The sequence below is a fragment of the Apis cerana genome, linkage group LG7 (genome assembly GCF_029169275.1).
Source record: "Apis cerana isolate GH-2021 linkage group LG7, AcerK_1.0, whole genome shotgun sequence".
Classification (NCBI taxonomy): Eukaryota; Metazoa; Arthropoda; class Insecta; order Hymenoptera; family Apidae; genus Apis; species Apis cerana.
Window position 1 is genome coordinate 12,760,637 of NC_083858.1, and position 21,243 is coordinate 12,781,879.

Below are 21,243 nucleotides of genomic sequence, written 5' to 3' on the forward strand. Positions count from 1 at the left end.
GACGAGACTGGTCTTTTTTTCCATGATTACAGAAGAATCCATCGCCCAACCATCGGTTCTCCTTTTGCCGGACGTACTGGCTGGTCTGGGCCGTGTTATTTCAGGCAGCCGTCCATATCGATTCTCCCAGGGGATTCACAGCCAGGTCGGTAAAAACAATTTCTATCGTCAATTAAAATCCCCGACACAAATCATAGCTCGCGGGTGGAGAACTTCCTTCCGTGTCTTTTCTCTTTCTTCCATTCTTTTCGCTTTGTAAATAATATGAATTTGTCAGCTTCTCGATATTTCGAGGTAATTTTAAAAGAGATTTTTAAAAAAGGAATTTTTATACGTTCGAAATCGTGAAACATCGTCTACGCAGAAAATTATACATCTGAACAATTAATTTTTCTCTTCTTCGCCCCTTCCACTGAAATATGAACTTATTAGATTCTCGATATTGCTATTTGGAGATAATTTAGAGATTTAAAAACATATTTTACGGGATTTGTCTACACGGAAAACGATTTATATCCAATTAAATTTATTTTTCTACACGGTTTAAAATTATGAATTTATCAGATTCTGGATATCGCCATTTGGAAACGTAACTTGGAGATTTAAAAACGAATTTTTATACGCTTATCATAATCACGCGTGAAATATTTGAATTTTGAATGGTCGATTAAATATCGCAATGATAAGCACAAGTAAAGAAAAAATTATCGAAAAGTGTTTCGAATCAGGAAGATAATATCTCACGTTGGATAAGGTTGGATTGAGAATGAAATATAAGTTCCTCCAAGAAGAAGTGTTCTTATGCCAGAAGAAATTGTATTCAACGTTATCCGTGAAAAATGAACATTTTATTTATTTCTCGGCCGCGTGGTTGGAATTCAAAACGTACGAAACACCGTGTGAATTATTTCGCGCCGCCATTCTCGAAAATATCGTTCTATACACGTGTTTCCGATAGAATTTAGATTCGAAGAAGAAGAGATCGATTGTTGATTTAAAAATGAGACGGAAATATAGAAGAGAATTTTTTCTCCATTACATTTCTCCATTATTTATCTCTCTATTTCATTTCAACTCACCACCGCGAGAATTCGAGATTAAAATATTCCTTTTTCGCTTGTTCCATTTCGATCTCGAAGATGTGCAATAACAATAATAATAATAATTCAACCGGTGAAAATATTTTATATTTCTCGTTACGTTTTCGTAAACGGAGAAAAATGACGGTATTCCTGTGGAAATATAATATTGTTACACCGGATGAAAGAATGCTGTCAGCTCGTAAATAAAAGTCTCGAAACATGTATCCGTTATTACAGTGGAATTATTAATACACGATCTGCCAGTCATGTTAAAATATAAAAATGTGCGGAGCGTGAAACGTATACCAAAAAATTTGTCCACGAGATCATCGAGATTTTTTATTTTTTCCTTTTTTAATTAATTCATCAACCTACACGAATCTGGATGCACGTAAAGATTTAAAGATTAATCGAAGCGTTAAATTTTCTCTCTTTTTGGATAGATATCGAATCTTTGGTTCTTTCAATTCTCGAATCGATCTCTTCCCGACCAATCCCCTTCTTTTTCGAAAAAATCTTTAATATCGGCTTGGAAAAACTCTTCTTAGAGTTTAAGTTAAGTTAAGTCTCTATAACTAATTTTCAAAGGAGTGTGAGAATTTTTTAAAAAGTTCGTCTTCGACTCAGATTCATGACGAACGTGTGGGCGCTATTCGCCGTGGTGTTTCTCGCCATTTACACTGCCAACCTGGCCGCATTCATGATCACGAGGGAGGAGTTTCACGAATTCACAGGCGTGGATGATCACCGTTTGGCCAAACCTTGGTCCCACAAGCCTATGTTCAAGTTCGGTACGATACCTTGGAGCCATACCGACAGCACCTTGGCCAAATACTTCAAGGAGATGCACACGTACATGAAGGAGTTCAACAAGAGCAGCGTGGCCGAAGGGATCGAGGCGGTTATCAGCGGGTAAGTTGTCAAAACTCATCCAAATCGTAGATTTTTTATTTTTTTCGTTCCAATCTTGCTCTTTCCGAAATATCCTAAAATATTGCTATTTGAATTTTCTTTCATTTTTCATGATCCCATCTTGGTTTTTCAAAAATATCCTAAAATATTGCTATTTGAATTTTCTTTCATTTTTCATGATCCCATCTTAGTTTTTCGGAAATATCCTAAAATATTATTATTTGAATTTTCTTCCGTTTTTCATGATCCCAATTTTGAATAGATTTTGAGGGTTTTTTCGTTCCAATCTTTCGGAAATATTTTAAGATTCTTTGGATTTTCTTTCATTTTTCATAATTCCAATTTTAAATAGATTTTGGATTTTTTTCATTCCAATCTTTCGGAAATATCCTAAAATTCTTTGGATTTTCTTCCATTTTTCATGATCCCAATTTTGAATAAATTTTGGGTTTTTTCGTTCCAATCTTGGTCTTTCGGAAATATCCTAAAATATTACTATTTGAATTTTCTTCCATTTTTCACAATCCCAATTTTGAATAAATTTTGAGTTTTTCGGAAATATAGAACATTATTATTTAAATTTTCTTTCATCTTTCATAATGCCAATTTTAGATAAATTTTAGATATTTTTCTTCTCTCCTTCCGAAAGATTCCCATATATCTGTGATTTCTTGTACAACAGATTCAAAAAAGTGTGGTTTATAAACAGTTTATAATAAAAGTAATAAATATCATTAAAATCACCTTTTTATTCAATTTATATTAGAAACAAGTTTTTTTAATCCAACGTAAAAACAAAACGATATTATGTGTTTAAACTGCGCTCTTTAATAAAACGGGGGAGGGGGAGGGAAAAAAAAAAGAATCGAATGTTTGGAAACGCGCGCAACAAAAGTAAGACTTTAATAAATCGCGTTAAAAGTTGGTCGAATGCTCGCTTAACCGCGGCAAATGTGAACGTATTATGTATTACGTGGCTCGTTATCCAAGTTTCCGCGGCGGAGTTGCTCGTTTAATCTCCGCGAGTTAGTTCCATTGGGTTTGGCCGCGATCAGTGGATGGAGCCGCGTTTCAGACGAGCGAAAGGTGCGCGACAAGCAAGTGTAAATTATAGCGCGCGAAATGGGGAATAGACGATTCTTCCGGGGGAAGAAGATAAGCTTTTACCTAAATTCAGGATATTATTACGTGGAAAGTTGGACTTTTTAATGAAATTCGGATTAAAACTAATTTGGAAACGTTGGATCGAGTTTAATTAGATCAAAGTTGGAACGCGCTTGTCTCAGATTTTATGGTAATTTTAGAATCGCGCAATTAACTTCTCCCCTCTTATTACTCCACCATTTTCTTGTCGTTTATTTTAATCCTTTCTTTCCCTTTTTTTTTATCTCTCTATTCCGTCACGATGAACAAAAAACGTAGGAGTGGAAAAAACGAGTGGGAAAAAAAATCCTAAGCAAATCCAAATTTAGAGTCGCGATGCATTAAAAAAATAGAATTCAATAAAAAAAAAGAAGAAAAAGGAAAAGAGAGAAAGAAAATTAAAAATGGAACGTTGCGTTAATGCACAACGTTGGTGGGTTAAGTGCCCATTCTTTCAATTTCATTTCCAATTTCCAATCGAATTTCTCGATGGAAATTCACCTTCGATTTTTCGCGAGAAAATTTGAAAAAAGCCACGCGGTAATCAATGAACAATTTAATAATTTAGAAATTATTAAATCTAGAAGAAATTTATTGATCGAGCGAGAGGGATGAAGTATCGAGATAAGAGAAGAAAGATCGTCGTTCGAGAATGAATCGAGCCGTTTCGAGTTTCTCAATTTTCTGACCAACATCGTTTTTCCCCGACAGAGAGATGGACGCGTTCATCTACGATGGAACGGTCCTCGACTATCTGGTGGCGCAGGACGAGGATTGCCGATTGCTGACCGTTGGATCTTGGTACGCCATGACCGGATACGGCCTCGCCTTCTCCAGGAATTCCAAGTACCTGCAGATGTTCAACAAACGTCTCCTCGACTACAGGGACAACGGTATACTTTATCTCCATCGTTTCGATCCAAATCCTCTTCTCGTATAGATTCATAATCCTCCAAGATTGAAAAAAAACTTGGTTCGAAAACTTGCTCCTTCAACTTGCTGATATTTTCATTGTCGAAAAAAGAAAATCTCGTTAGCAAGCGCAATTTACAGAACAATATCCCTCCCCTGCATTTTCAATTTCTTTCGAAAATGAAAATATAATTTGAGAATTTTTTCTTGGAGGAGAAAGAAATTCCGGGATGAAATTTCTCCCGGAACACGACGACCCAATTCGATTCCCTCTCTTCTCGACGAACGAGTCGGGGTACTTTATTTTTCTCTCTCTCTCTCTGCCCATTTTTCACGTACGTATTCCATTCGTTAAAGGGAAGAATAACTAAAATTGCAGGGGACTTGGAACGGCTGAGGAGGTATTGGATGACGGGGACGTGCAAGCCGGGCAAAGAGGTGCAAAAGAGCAGCGATCCCTTGGCGCTCGAACAATTCTTGTCCGCTTTCCTTTTATTAATGATGGGAATCCTTCTTGCCGCTGCCTTCCTGCTATTGGAACATTTGTATTTCAAATACGTGAGGCAGCACTTGGCGCGAAGCGACGGCGGCGGTTGTTGCGCGCTTTTCAGCCTGGTAAGCCGATTTCGATCGAAATATATTTCAGTACTTTTCGATATCGATTCCATCCCTAACCTAAGGGATTTCTCGCTTCTCTCCACGAATGATTTCCGCGCATGCACTTCTACGGAACGGAATTTTTTAATGTAAAGTATTATTATTATATACGTTTTGAAGATATAAGAGAATTTGACTCCCACTTAGAGCTTCTCTTCGAATTTGTGCACAATATACATTTTAAACAACGAAATTATTCTGCTTTGTACTCGATGATCGTCTTCTTCTGTCTGTCAAGTCACGAGTATCTGATTAGTCCGACTGTATCTTATACTTTCGCTACTTTTGTCGTCATTATTATTATATCTGTTTAGAAGATATTAGATATAAGAACGCGTGCCCTTTCTCTTTGAATTTGGTTTTCGTTCGAACTGTGTGCCGTGACACAGTATAATATATTTTAAATGATGAAAGTAAAGGGATTTTACTTGTGAAAAAGAAAAAGTTGAAATTGAATAAAATTTCTATTTGGAATTTCTCTAAAGAATCTCGTGTTTTCGAATCAATATTATATTTATCACGTTTTAAGGTAAGATTTCATGGCCACAGAGACGTACTTTTATCTCATTCTTCCAGATATTTCATGTTCTATTTGTTTAACCATGATCTACTCGTTCGATTAAAATTATCCTATTCTACTCAATGATTCTTCCGCCTTCTTTTGCCTGTTAAGTCATCTATCCGATTGTATCTCACATTTTTACTACTTTTATCATTATCGTTATATCTGTTTTCAAGGTATAAGAGAAATTAATTTGATTTCCACTTCCCTTCCTTCTCTTTGAATTTCGCCGAAACTTGAAGTGAAAGTTTTTATAAATCATATTTTAAGGTTTAAAATTTCATGACCACAGAGACATATTTTTATCTTACTCATCGTCTTCTGCCTATTAAACTGTATTTTATATTTTTACTACTTTTACCGTTATTATTCTTTAAATAATAAAACTCATCGAAGCTTACGACGTGAGAATGAATGTGATGATTTATTATAGTCCGATATATATATATTTGTACTACTTCGTTTATTTTTCATATTATATTCGATATATTATTATTTATATTAGTATGAATTATAAATCTTTTTCTTGTAATTTCATAAATTTCACGTATTATTATTTACACTATATTTAATTCTACATTTAATTCCACGAATAACAAATAAACTTATACAAATCTATAATTTATATCATATAATAAATCATAATTTTTTATATCAATATAAATCACATATTTACTACTTTTATTATCATTACTATTGCATCTGTTTCGAAGAGTATGGGAACTACTTTTACCGTTATTATTGTATCTTTAAATAATAAAACTCATCGAAGCTTACGACGTGAGAGTGAATGTGATGATTTATGAAAAGAAGAGTGAAATCTCCTTCTGCCTGTTAAATCACGAGTAGTCCGATATATATATATATGTACTACTTCGTTTATTTTTCATATTATATTCGATATATTATTATATTTATATTAGTATGAATTATAAATCTTTTTTTATAATTTCATAAATTTCACGTATTATTATTTACACTATATTTAATTCTACATTTAATTCCACGAATAACAAATAAACTTATACAAATCTATAATTTATATCATATAATAAATCATAATTTTTTATATCAATATAAATCACATATTTACTACTTTTATTATCATTACTATTGCATCTGTTTCGAAGAGCATGGGAAAGTCGTTGACGTTCCGGGGCGCGGTGTACGAGGCGCAGGATATCCTGAGGTACCACAGATGCAGGGATCCGATATGCGACACGCATCTGTGGAAGGTGAAGCACGAATTGGACATGGCCAGGATCAGGATACGACAATTGGAGAAGGATCTTGAGGCTCACGGGATAAAACCTCCCCAGGCCAAGTAAGCTTTTAAATCGTTTAACGTACCTGTGAGAAAGCATATCGCGTAACGACTCTTATATCCGAGAGGATCTCGAACACAATTGACGAACTCGATCGCTGTTTCCACCGCGTTTCGACGAAATGAAAGCGGTAGCCGTGAATCTTTCGAGATCCGCTCGATGATCGAGGAGAGGCAAGATGACGATCGGAACGGAGAAGACGAAACGGGAGGAAGGGTGACCGTTACATTCCAGCAATCAAAGCGTTCGCTTCTTCTTCGAGGTGGCACCCGCTTTCGAAAACGACGCGTTGTTGAGAGCTTTCCTTCCGAAATGATCGCGCTTCTTCTCTGCTCGATTGCGTTTCACGAGCGCGTCTCGTGAAAGCGGAAGTGGGCCCGTAAACATCTGCGCATGTCTACTGCATAATTTATTTCTCACCTGTCCTCCAGTAACAAGGATTCGAACTCGATTCGCGTGGACCAATTGTTGTTCGAACGTTAAAGATATCGAGAAAAGGGTGGACTCGCAACCAACGCGATGATAATTTACCATCAACGGAGTTATTTTAACAACGCCGCGGTTAATTGACTTAATGTCATTTTCATACGGCTGCAAATCGAGATTAAATCCTGAATTATATTACGTTATATTTTCTGACGTCACTTGGAGCCTGGCTCGCACAGCATGCACTTATCTACGAACGTATATTAAATTCGTATATATGCAGTCTCTAAAATGTATATATATTTATATATAATATTCACGTGTATGCATTCAAACGCATATACGTATATGGATACATTGCGAGTAGGGATGGGATCGAATGAAAATTAAAAAGTTGAAATTAAAATTCAGGGAAAATTTTTTCCGAAAATATTATTCTCTGAATAGAAGAAGGAATTGGAGATGAAAATTGCAACAGCTATTTCGTTCGAATATATCGAAACAATCGCAACTCGTTGCTCGTTCGATTGTAAATATTCATCGAAAATTCATTTTGATCCTAATTTTTTTTTTTTTTCGAAAAGGGAATATTCATTTTTGAACGCGTGAAATTTAATTCGTCGGAATTGATAAACCGATCCACTTCCCTAATCGTGATACCGGCACGAGCGTATTCCGTTTCTGGTTCCTTATTTATCTGCGCCATTCTCTCGATTGTTGATCGTAAGTTTGAGACTTCCACGTTTGACAAATTGGAAATAGATTGCATTTATGAAGGATCGATGGCTACTTTAGAGGGGAAGAAGAAGAACTCGTAGCGGCGTTTGTCGTGTTATTGCGAATATTATTGACTCGTGCTACTAGAGTAGACCCACGTGGAATGGAATCGATAGAACTCTCATATTTGATTTCCACTGAAATTAGATTTATCGTAGTTTATCTTCGACAGATTCGAGTTATTGTACATATTTGATATACATTATTAGTACATTTCCCTTGCGTAAAATTTATAGTTATTTGCATGGATATTTAGTTTAGCCATCCCACTATCTTGAATTTATAATGTATATGCGAAAATCGTAGAAAGAATAATTTTTACGAACGTTGGAATTTCATTTCGGCCTTATTCTCTCTCTGATCGGCAAAAAAAATTTTTCGATGCGTCAAATATTATAAAATCGTAGAAAGAATAATTTTTACGAACGTTGGAATTTCGTTTCGACTTATTCTCTCCCTGAACGGCAAAAAGAAATTTTCAATGCGTCAAGTATTATCAGAATTTGATGAAGATACGCGTGTAGAGATAATTGCATGCAAAAATCGTGGAAAGAATAATTTTTACGAACTTTTTTGGAATTTCGTTTCGACTCGTTCTCTCCCTGATCGACAAAAATACGCAAGTATTGTCGTGATATCATAAAGATACCCGACATCTCGGCTTCCAAAAAGATAAACTTTTCGAAGCATAAACTCGCGCCACCCGGAAATACCCACCCAAAATAAGCAATCGTCTCAAACTCACGATCAACGACGTATTTTTCACCGCATCAAGTTACGAGACTGTCACGCATCGGCTTCAAATTTTCTTGTTAACGAGTTTACTAGTTGGAGACGCAAAATTGGGCGGGGAAAATGTAGGAGAGAAGGGAGGCGAACGAAAGAACGCGCGTATACGTTATTAAGCAGAACTTCTCAACGACACGAGATCTTGGAAGGGAATTTTTCGATGGTTGGCTGGAAAAGAAAACTTTCCCGGCTCGAGACTCGACGCAATGGGCGCAGCAGCGGGTGAGAAGGTGGGAAGAAGCGGTCCTCGATCGAAACTTTGCCGATGCGCTCCAAGAATTTTCCAATTTTTGTTTCCACGTTGTTCTTTCGAGCGACGCAGGGGATCGCTCGATGAATCGCAAATTGTAAAAAGGGAAAATAGAAAGACAATTCTTCGAAGATATTTTTGAGTTTCCAGATGAGCGTCGTGTTTCTCCTTCGAATTCTAACGCGTTGAACTTTTGAGAAGAATGATATAGAAGAAAAATTTTTTCGAATCGATATTTCCGATAGGAGCTCGAAATTTTGCTCGGGAAGAAATTTGATTTGCATCACGAACTTTAAACCCAATCTGAGTTCGGGCCGAATTTGGATCTTTCGAAGAAACGAACCAATTCAAAAGTTGAAAATTGAATATAACGTTTATGTTTAAAAGCTTCTCTCCGTTTCTCTTTGCAAAGATTACCATTAGAATTGATTTACACCGGGAAAATTTCGACGAAATAACCAACAAAATCACTCTCCGATCGATAAAAAGCCGAGTGAGCCGTTCCAAATTCTGCCCGGCAAAAAGTGAGCGCTTTATTTCTGGAGAAAAAAGATATTTCTCGAAGGGTGGGATTACAGGAGGGTGAGAAGAGAAGGAAGGTAAGAAAATGGTGAGGAAAAAGATCTCGAATCTGTTGAGACGTGTTGCTGGCGTAACGTTGAAGCGAAGGTGGTTGTTGATGGACGATGGTTTGAGGCGGAGGAGAAGGGTTGGCACATATCCACGTGGGCTTTTTTAAAGGAGGAAAACCGGAAGTCTCGGCTGGTGGCGAGGATGCTTTCAAAGCCATTCGGACCGCCATTCGCAACCGGAATCATTGGCGGTGGAGGCTCCGCATCCGCTACCGCCATACTTCGATTCGTAAGTCCGCAACGCCCACACAACCGACAACAACAACAACAACAAGTAAGAGAACTCTCCCCGGCGACGTAGGAACCCTGTCCCCCCCGATGTGTCGTCGAATGGTGTCGAATCTCCCTTATAAAATCCGACTTAACGCCTCCTCTTCGCCCTCCATTCATTTTGTGCATCGAATAAAATTCTATCCCCTTCGTCTCCTTTCTCCCCCCTCTGCGATATCCCTTATATCCAAATCCTTGGATCCCGACTCGACCCAGTCCTCTTTTTTTTTTCTTCCTTTCGAATAAAATTCCACGTATTTCGTTTCGACGACGTATACGCGATGCTTTTTTTTTTTCCTTTTCACGTATATAAAATCGTTATTCGTCCCGACGTTATATCCGTTGTTACGTCCTTGGGATAATGTTCCAAAGGACTCGTATATAAGCTGATAGCTGATCTCAGCTTCCTTGACGACGATAGTTCGCGAGATGTATTTACTGGGTCACGGATAGGTTGGAATTTGGCACGGGAACGGGAGGGAGGGAGGGAGAGTTCGAATCAGCTGCCAAATATCGGGAAAAATTCGCGCTTGTTTGTTCGCCAGCTGGTGTCGAGGCATTTAAAAAGTAAATAAAGAGGGTTGCATCTTCTCGAGAGAGAGAGAGAGAGGGCACCACAAAATGGCGACATCTGGCGCATCCGTTCAGGGAAGGGGAAACGACGTTTTAGATCGGAGAGACCACTTCGTCGACACATCCCAAAATTCTGAATCGTTCCATCATCCTTCTCAGAGGAAAGTTTGTTCTCGAGTGACGAGCAAACCTTTCCATTCGACGGTTGATAATCTCGAATACGGGTATTTCCACGTCTCTTGTCTCGATCCCCTTTTTCTTTTTTATTTTTTCGATTTTTGGAAAAATCGGTTCCTACGTCGCTTCGACGCAAACTGTCCTCGGAATGCACGTGAAAAAAATCGACGAGTCAGACTCGGGAAAGGCGATCGTTTTCGTTTCAAACGTTAGAGAAACGAGATCGATAAATATCCGTGCACCGTTGACAGAGTGGAGGGTATCGACCTCGCAAAGCTCGTTAAAAATCTCCATGTCGTCCGTTTAACGAGTCACTTTATCCCCTGCGGATAAAGAAACTCTCTTCCCTATCTTTCTCATTAAATTATTTACCGCATCGAACGGATTAGAAAACTACTTTTTAGAATTTTAAATTGAATGTAAATTATAGGAATTCCTTACGTTCTACTCGTCGTCTTGAAATAACGATTCAAGGGCGAAAGGAAAATGAGATAAAACGAAATAAAAGGGGCTTTGCGAGGATCGATGACAACGAAATAAAAGTTGAAAAAGAATAAGAGTAGAAAGAGTAGATTATCCGCTTCGCTTGGTAGTTTTTTAGAAACTTGTGCACACACTACGCATTCAAATTATGTATCTATCTCTTCTTATATTACGCCTAATCTTTTTTTTTTCCAATTTTTTTTTCTTCTCCACGTAATCCATCCATCCATCTGCCTGTCTATACACACTTTTTTCTCAACGTAACGTATACTTTTCGTATCGTATCGATCTACACCTATACCCCCCCTCCTCCCCCAGTTTTCATGTGCTCGGAGGCATGGCATGCGAGTTGAACGATGACGAGTTTTCGGTAGATTCGTGGCGATACTCGTGTATCGAGGTGTGGGACGACAAATCGTTCGCGACAGGTCGAGACGACAGTGCGCCATCTATTGCGGGATAAGGAAATTACTGTGAATCAGGGAAAGCCAAGGAAAGGAAAATGTGCAGTTTGTACGGAACGAGTCGCTCAAATTCGATGGAATCCGAGCTATCCTTGCTTCGCGAATCATATATTCGAGTGGAATGTTGGAAGAATTTTATACGAATCTGTATAAATATTGAAATTAAAATTTTATATAAATATTATAATTTGATTGTGTAGGAAGTTTTATGGAATATTTATTTATTTTCTTTTTGGAAATTAGCAAATTGAACTTTAATCCTCGAGTTTTCAAACTTTTTTAAAATTATTACACATCCGGTTATAGTAAAAATTTGCTCGACTGAGAGAATTGACTTTTCTCTATATAAGCTCCGTATACACACGCGCGTATACACGAATTTCGACACGGAGAAATCCAACGCAAATTCGTAATGGCCTTCGAAAGTCGGTGAAACTCGATGCTTCCCGCGAATTCAACTCGATTCGTGAACTGTAACTGTTCCCACGGTACAAACAATATTACATCACGTATTACAAACTGGATTACTCTCGCCGTTCTGTTCTCTACATACGGTTTAACATACACGCGTGAAAGCAGAAACGTCTAAATTATAACTTCGAGATACTGAAAATTTTCCTCGAGAGGATCAAAGTTTACGTAGACGCGGGGAAAAACGGTTCGATTCATCTTCCCAATCCATCCTCTCCGTAAAAGGTGTTTTTATATTTTTATATTTTCAAAGTGTACGCATATCGAGAATTTAACAAAGGAGAGATTTTACCCAATCTCCTTAGCTTTTAAAAAAACGAAAAAGTGAAGGTAGAATTTAAACTTAAATCAAGAAAATAATCGAAATTTTTTTTTCTCCAAGCAACGACGATATCTCGGATTCTGAACGATTCATTCCGTACACGTTCCTTTGTCTACGCATATGTATATGTATAAAATTATATACGACAAATAAACGATGAAATTTTCCTCTCTGCAAATTGTCACACAGGGATTATCTTGAATCTAGATTCATCGACGCCATCGACGTAGCCAGACCCAGGGACATGACCAGGAACCACGTGGTCAGCACGGAATACGCCAGCAAATTTTTACCCCCCGAGATCTATAGGTAAGGACGATATCTACCTTATCTAACCGCTGTTACGTTCTTTATTATTATCGCAATTTACCAATTCGAACAATTTTTCGCGATAATCGTAATAAAAGATTGTTTCGTATTTTAAATTCGAAAATTTCTTCATCCCTTTTTACCTTTCGAATCGAATCTCGCTCTGATCTTTCGCTTCTAACGCGCGTTCGAGTTTAATGCTTCCGCATATTTCGAAAACATTCCGCAAACAGAAATGTGTCAGCCGGGCGAAGAATGTTGTGCGCGGAATATTTACGTAGAGAACTTTCGATCGTGTCGTACCTTCCGCAAAATTCCTCGCATTCTCGACTATCGAATACGAAATCCGCAAATCCACGCGCTCCTTGCCCAGCTATGTGTCACGTCACGGGGCTAAAAATTCGCATTTCTTACGCGTACACTTTTAATTTTCCAAATATTTCTCCTTCTTTGTTGCTTTAAAAATAATCTGTCATCCCATTCTCTCTTACAATTTTAAATTACGATTTAGAGAAAAATAAATCGATCAATTTGATTTCTTTTCATTTTCAAGGTGAAATTGTATTTTACGAATGACTCCCTTAAAATTCAAATTACAATTTTGGAAAAGAAAATGAAGTAAACTCGATCAATTCGATTTCTTACACGAATCTTTGAATATTTTCGATTCATTTTCGAGATGAAATTGTACTTTACGAATGACTCCCTTAAAATTCAAATTACAATTTAGAAAAAGAAAATGAAGTAAACTCGATCAATTTGATTTCTTTTCATTTTCGAGGTGAAATTGTATTTTACGAATAACTTCCTTAAAATTCAAATTACAATTTTGGAAAAGAAAATGAAGTAAACTCGGTCAATTTGATTTCTTTTCATTTTCGAGGTGAAATTGTATTTTATAAATAACTTGCTTAAAATTCAAATTCAAATTACAATTTTGGAAAAGAAAATGAAGTAAACTCAATTTGATTTCTTATCTTCGAATATCTTCAATTACTTTTCGAGATGAAATTTCGATTTTTTTATTAAACCTCCTTTGTTACTCTTATCATCCCTCTCTTTCTTCCTTAAAATTCAAATTACAATTTTGGAAAAGAAAATGAAGTAAACTCAATTTGATTTCTTATCTTCGAATATTTTAATATTTTCGATTAATTTTCGAGAATTTGGATTTTATTAAACCTCCTTCACCCCATTTTCTTCCCTAAAATCCAAATTACAACTTAGAAAAAAAGATTAAATCGATCAATTTGATTTCACTAATTCTTCATCCAAAATCACTTCAACCATTAACTGCCATTAACCTTTCCAAACGTTGCAGATCGCTGGAAAAAAAAAGAAACGAAATCCACTCCAACTTATCCCCTCCCCCAGCGATTCAATACACGCAATAATCTGTTCGAATCTAACGATTATTGGAATCGATTGTTGGATACCAGGACCCCCGAGGACGGAACGGCCAGGACGGAGATCGCCGAAATGGAGACAGTTCTGTGATCGTAGAGAGCCGGCCACGATTGCCCAGCCACGTCAGCGCGATCATAAGCGTCCCCTGTGGAGCGGAAAAAGTCTCGCCTCCGCTCCCATTTCTCGACAACGAGTTTTCGCCTCGTGTCGCCTCGTCGTCGTCGTCGTCGTCGTCGTCGTCGAGGCCTCTCCTCCATCCCTCGAACGCCCGGAAAAACCCTCGAGAACTTCGAGCCAAGGCTCGAAAGGGGAGAGAGAGAGGGAGTGGGAATCAGTTTATGAGGGGGGAGAAAAGAGAAAGAAGAAAATGGTTCGAGTTGCACGAGAAGGAACGTTCAGTGCCTATGAAGAATCGAGAAACATCGAGATCTACGATCATTCTTCTGAAAATAAGAAAAAAGAAAAAAAAGAAAGAAAGAAGAGAAAAGAAAAAAGAAAAGGAGCGAAAATTTTCCACGACCATGTTTTTTCTTCCAAAAATAAAAACATGTTTTTCTTCCTCCTTTGTCGCAGCAAGTTGTGCAGTGTTTGCGATCGTGTTAGGACGCTCGATTTGGGCGAAAATCGTTTTAAACATTTTTTTCTTTTTCTTTTTTCTTTTGTCTCCTTTGAGTGGGATTTTTTTTCGAGAAATTCGACGTTTTCAAGGGAGGAAAGAACGATCCTTTCGGATCGAAATACGCGAAATATGTGTTTTCGCTGGGGAAAAGTGTCGGTTCAAAAGATCGTATTTAATCATCAATTGTATTAAACTTGTGGAAGAAGGAAAAGTTAAGCGTGTTTGCGAGATCTTGTTCGCGTTGTTTAATCGTATATCGTTTAAAGATGTTACACGCTTGTTTGCATCATATTTTCTCGTTCGATGCAGGTGTCACTTGGTTTGATGGAAATTCGCTTAAATCTGTGAAAATATTTCCCTCGTGATTCAAGTTTTTCGCAATTTTTCTGCGAGATTAATTTCGTACACGATGTACACATTGGCAATCGTTCTGACTGCTTTGATTTTTCCGACAAAATCGAATGACGCCTTCTTTTATTTTTTTTTTATTTTTTTTTTTTGAGAAATTCGCAACGAGAGAGAAAAAAAAATAAGAGACGAAAAGGCGTTAACTTATATTCAGGCAGCATCAATGCAATAGATAGATAATTGAAAATTCCTAGATCTTTTGAGAATCTCGTTAAAAAAAAAAAAGAAAAAAAAAAACTTTGTACGAAACTCCGGGCCCCGATTTTTCAAAAAATAGGGAGTCAAAACTTCGATGATTCGTTAAAACGAACGTTTAAGGCGAGTAAAAAAAGTAAATAAATAAATAAATAAACGCTACGAAAGAGAAACGAAAAGAAAGAGAAAGATAATATTGATAACAGCAAAAAAAAAAAAGAAAAAGAAAAGTAAAAAATAAAATAGAAAATCCAAATCCGACATCTTGATGGGAAAACGTCAATGTGTATTATACGAGATATAACTATGGCATTCGAGTGTGTCATGTATACATATACATATATACATACATATATATATATATATATATTTAATACGTAATGTACACACGGAGCTACTATTACACGTTAAGTATGTATATTGTGGTATAAAAAAAAAAAAAAAAAAAAAAGAAAGAACAATGAAATATTCTAAAAAATGGAAACCTATTTCAAGGACGTAATATGCTCAACATTTAAAAGAAAAAGAAAAAAAAAAGTACACGTAATAAAAATCCACCGAGCGTAATGATTATAATAATAATTATCGTATCGAGGAGTGTCAGGGTATGTCTCGCGCCAAATTTTTAATACGAAATGGGGAAAAAAAGGAATCGAGGATCGATCTGATCTGCGACTTTATTTATGATTGTGAACATCTCTTTCGATTAAAAATTTTTCTTCTTTCCTTTTTCTTTATTTTTTTTTTTCTCTCTAAATAAAAAAGGAAAAATATCAAGAGATCGATATAATTTTCACGACTCTGAATTATCGTAACGAACAAATAGAATTCGAAGAATTAATCTAATTAATCGTCGCTAACAGCTTTTAACGCGTTGTTGTAAATTCGAAATGAGCAAATAAAAATGAAATTAAATTAGGAAAAAGAGGGAGGGGGAAAAAATATTTTAACAACAAATAAAATAACGCAATGGTGCCTGAAACGAATGAATTCCAAGCGTTCGATCCCTAGGAGAAGGGGAGGGGTAATATTTTTTTAAGAACGATACGGCTACCGTTGGAAAAGTTTCGATCATCGAACATCCTGACACTTCGCAACTTCTACGAATTGAAAAAAAAAAAGAAAAAAAAGGAAAAAAAAAAGAAAGAAAAAAAAAACGAAAAAAAAAAATGTAAAATCTATCTTCGTAAGGAGTAGTTGAAAAAGAGGCAAATTCTTTTGAGCCAAACGCCAGAAAAAAAAACCAAAGATTTTGTGTGTGTGTGTGTGTAGGAAAAAAAAAACGACAGAGATAGGATTAATGTTCTAAAAACTACGTCCGCTGTAAATAGAACGCATTGTACCGTACAAGCCACAAAGAAGATCTTGGAAATACAAAAATTCTATCTTTTCATTGCGATCGAATAATTCTCGTATATATTCGCAAAATATGTAATAATTTTTCGATACAAAAATAAATCTTTCAGGATATTGTAATAGCGCTACGCGTGACTCGTCGATCACGAAACGAAAAATTGGAGAATAAAAATGAAATTTCGAATTTTATTCTTATATTCTTATATTTATCATCGGTTCGAGATTAATGCAAAATAGAATTCGTTCTTAATTCTCGACAATTCTTAACAATAATCGTTTCGTTCCAATCTCGTGAAAGATATCCATCGGATTAGAAAACCTATTTTCTAAGGCTTCGCTGTTGTGGCTTATACCGCACGTCGAGAAAACCCACTTTTAGAGAAGCACTTGTTTCGACTCCTCGTGCGTTCAAGCGAAACGAAACGAACCATTCGAAACGACGTTTGCTCAGGAAAATTCCACGAAGAGAATCTGTATATCGTGTATATTCATAAAGTTCATCGTCAAGATTTTTAAAGCACTTTCTTATTCGGCTTTTCGAGAAGTCAACAACAAAGGAAAAAGAAGAAAAAAAAAAAGGAAAAAACTGAAAAAAAAAAAGTAACACGATTGCTTCGAGGACGAGACACGAGTGCTGGGATTACCGAAAATAAGGGAGAGGAAAAAAAAAATAAGAAATAAGAAATCGCAATTCTAATACGATAATACGTTGCTAGTCGGAGAAAACAAAACTGTTGTTACTGTTGTTGTTAAAGATAATGGAAGTGTTACGTTGTTAAGAAAATGGCGTAGAGGGAATGGATATTATTAGTTACTTCTTTGAAATAGTTATAAAAGGAGGTCCGTTTTCATCGATCGGATCATCGGAATTCAAGTGACGCGGCAATCGATAATCAATCGATAATTTCTTGATATTCAGTTATAAAAGAATTCCTTCCTTTTTATCCTCCAAGACAATTTTTCTCAATGTTAATAAAAGCATCCACTTGCTATTACGGTTGCATTACATTGATTCGGGTAAAAATATATTTCGAATGAAAATTAGAAAATTTGAAAAAAATTGATATTTGAATAAATAAGAATTGCTTGAATTCGTACACGGTTCGATCGATCTGAACGAGTGAAGGGTTAATTTTGAAGGAGGACGAGAAGGAAAGACAAAGGCGTGTCGATTGCGCCATCTAACCGAACGTATCCTCTATCTGCTACTTTCAAGCATATGAAAGAGAACGCGTATGCTTTTTACCCATATTTCGGTCGACGCGAGATCTTCTTGAACGCTGTTTCCATCCGACACAACAAACACTCGACATTTCTTTCCACCGTGTGCGCACACGCGGTTGAACACCTCCTATTATCCGATCATCCGCGAGATTTCGCGCCAATTTCCGCGGAAACGCGTCGCAAAAGTTCGTTGATCCGCGCGTTTCTATCCCGTTTCACCCACTCGAGCGAGGATATGAATTCCGCAATATATTCGAAATATTCGCATCGACACAACGAACAGATTTATTCCTCGGTCGAGCCAACAAGTTCCTCCCTTTTCGAAGGGGTTCGAAAACGATCGGTTCAAACATCGATTCGATTCGAGCCGAAAAAAAGAGTATTTAATTATTTTTTCTTAAATTTTATACGAGGTTGAACTCATTAATTATCTCGAATCTCTTTGTCTATAGATATTTTAAAAGTTTAAGAAGAAAAATTAAGCCTGGCTACGAAGTGAATCAGTTTGTCCACGTTGGTAGTGGAAGAAATACATTTGCCTCGTTCAATTTGATGAGATTAATATTCCATAATGCTTCCGTTATTGATAAAATAATTTGAAACGACAGCGTATCCCATAAGATGATTGTTAAAAGAGGAAGAGATCGTAAAATCCAGTTCCCATCGGCTACAGTGAATTCTTAATTTTATAAAAACTGTTTGATAAATAGCGAATTGTAAAAGAGAAGCGTTATCTCTGATAGAAATGAATTTTTCACAGCGATTCAGTAATCGTTCAGAACACGAGAAGAGGAGAAACGTTTATCACCGTCTTGCACAATTCAACTAACATTATTATTAGCGAAATTTTACAAGTGTTATTATACATATATATATACATTTTTTTTATTAATTTCGCCAAATTTATAATATCGTGATCGACTATACAGAGATGAACCTCACATAAACACAAAAAAAATGTTTTGTGAACAACAATCTATAAGAGCATCTTGTCGTTTCTCGATAATACTTTTAGTTATTGTGCAAGAGGATCCCTGATAGTAAGAGATACCTTAAGTAAACAAGTGTAAACAATCGTGCGCACACACGAAATAGCGGCCTTAATAATAATGATTTTTCAGCGTCGTACTCGTGATCTCCGAAGACTCTCGTACCCGTAATTGTAGATTAGATTCGTCCTTACACGAATGATCGGCTTCCTTTCGCTACTTCTCATCCGAGATTCGTGTATGTAACTTCGCACTACACATCCCCCCACCCCACCCACCCAAGGACTCTTCCGATCGACGGATCCATTCCAACTCTCAGAAACGATTGTTTGTCGATGAAAATGTCACGTGCCAAATAATTTGTACGAAATGAATAAAACGGGAGAAGAAGAAGAAGAGGAAAAAAATTAGCAAATTCGACTGAGTACAAGCATATCAGTAAAAAATTATCCAACGATTGTTTTTTTCTTTCTCACAACAACGTCATTCTTTGTGATATATTATAATCACATATGTGTATGGATTAAGTAGTTGCACATTTTTTTTCTTTTTCCTTTTTTTTATTTCGGCACAAGAAATTGCAGAATTTCGTTCTTTGATCGATTCATTCCATTGGCAAATACAACGAAATTTATCGTTCCTCGTTAAATTGTGCTCATTTAAATAGGATGAACGATTCTAAGGATTAATCATCGAATTAAATTTAATCCTTTACGAACGTAACTTTTCTTGTTTACGAGAAAAGAAAAATTGAACGATTGAAACAAAGTTATTTAAAAATATAGAGAATTAATTAATAAGTTTCTCGTTCTCGTTACGCGATTAAGACACTTTTCTATAGCGAATTCAAATAGAATGTACAAATGAAAAAAACACTAAAATCAAATCGTTTCAAATAGTTCACTTTTCGCGTTCATCATAGTTTAAATCATCGATTTATCAATCGTGATCATCGAATCCCCAAAGACGAAGCAAACAAATGTAGCAATATTAGTAACGGATTAAACCATAAATAAAACGCGATAGATCAGAAGAGTCCAGATCTTCATCCACGAAACACCAAGTCTAAAATCGAATCCCTCACTGGATCCTTTAGATAGTTTAGTAAAAATAAAAAAGGGAAACAGTCAACAGATCGTGGCCGTGCATCGGCCATTTTGGTGCCAAGTGAATGAAATAAAAAAAAAAAGAAAAAAAGGAAGTAAAAAAAAAAAAAGGGAAAAAAATTAAAAGAAAAGGAAAACGAAACGGGTTAAAAGATCATTATAACATCACGATTATTAAGATATGATAATACGAACGCGTATAAGCGAACCGGTATAAACGATTATACCAATTTACATGTATATTCGTGCGTGTCTATGTACATACATAACGGAAGAAACGATTGAAGGATAAGTGAAATAAATAAAAGAGGAAAAAAAAAAGAAAAGATAAGATAGCGATCTCTCTCTCAAGTGTCCTCGTTCGTGCTTTTTCATCTTTGTCATCGAGGATATTAGCGACACAAGAGAGGGAAAAAAAAAGAAACCTTAGGATTAGCGTAGACCAGCAAAGAAATATGTTTAGCGACGAAAAACCTCGCCAAAGATGAAGATCTTTTTTCGAAGGCCTCGAGAAAAAAATGTGAGGCGTCGTATTTGTGTCGGCGTAAATTTTTAATGGGGGAAAAAATAACAAGATTATATTAATGATAAAATAAAATTACCAAAAAAAGAAGAAGAAGAGGAAGAGGAAGAAGATTGAAAAAAAAATAATAACATTGAATAAGCAGTAAAAGGAATAAACGAGGTTCGCGAGTTCCACGACAGATCAAGGAAAAATGTAAGATGAGACCGAGTGGCTTATGTTGATGAAAAGACAAAGCCATATTGGAGGGAAATTTCGCATGTAAACACATTTCTACGTTACAAAAGATGATATAACGTCGACCAATCGTCTCGCGGAACGTGCGAACCGATGGCTTTTAAGGAACATATGTGGCACGTGATTGTATGTTGTTTCAAATAAAACATTGTTGTTTTGTATACTACACACATTGGTGGAATTTTTTATTTGATTTTAATCTTTATCATCGTTTATTACTTTATGTCTTTTATTATTTCGAATCGTCGAATCAATGAATATATTAATTGATTCCTATTTTATCATATCATATTAATTTTCTATATGTTGCAAAATTAATTTACCGATTGATCTATAAATCTAAAAAACTATCCTTTTTTTATTCGAATTTTGCTAAATTTTAAAAATATATATATTATAGAATGAGTGAAATGATATTCGAGATAACATCAAAGATAAAAATAATAAATAGTGAAAGATGAACGAAAAACAGAATAAAAATGATAGATGAGGAATGGAATAAACGTGACATCTTCTGGCAGTTTGTGTCACTCATTCTAACATATCGACCTATGATATCGATACACCTATGATTTATAATGTTTCTTGTGCCATCTAGCATCCTATAATCTAAATAATATACCAAATATAGATAGAGTATTTT

General features: G+C 36.0%; 1 protein-coding gene across 7 annotated transcripts in view; it reads left to right on the forward strand.

Moving 5' to 3' along the window:
• Positions 1-20,772, forward strand: part of LOC107999443 (glutamate receptor ionotropic, NMDA 2B) — a 221,164-nt gene extending 200,392 nt beyond the window's left edge. For 4 of the 7 annotated variants that reach the window (XM_062077317.1, XM_062077319.1, XM_062077318.1 and 1 more), the window contains 8 exons: positions 33-145; positions 1,710-1,994; positions 3,849-4,030; positions 4,429-4,664; positions 6,399-6,592; positions 9,577-9,696; positions 12,435-12,536; positions 13,976-20,772. In XM_062077317.1, the coding sequence (XP_061933301.1) occupies positions 33-145; positions 1,710-1,994; positions 3,849-4,030; positions 4,429-4,664; positions 6,399-6,592; positions 9,577-9,696; positions 12,435-12,536; positions 13,976-14,033 (1,290 nt within the window). In that variant the 3' untranslated portion in view covers positions 14,034-20,772. The remainder of the gene's footprint in view (positions 1-32; positions 146-1,709; positions 1,995-3,848; positions 4,031-4,428; positions 4,665-6,398; positions 6,593-9,576; positions 9,697-12,434; positions 12,537-13,975) is intronic. The other 3 variants (XM_017059290.3, XM_062077321.1, XM_028667401.2) reach the window with 1 other exon arrangement.
• Positions 20,773-21,243: the final 471 nt, after the last annotated feature.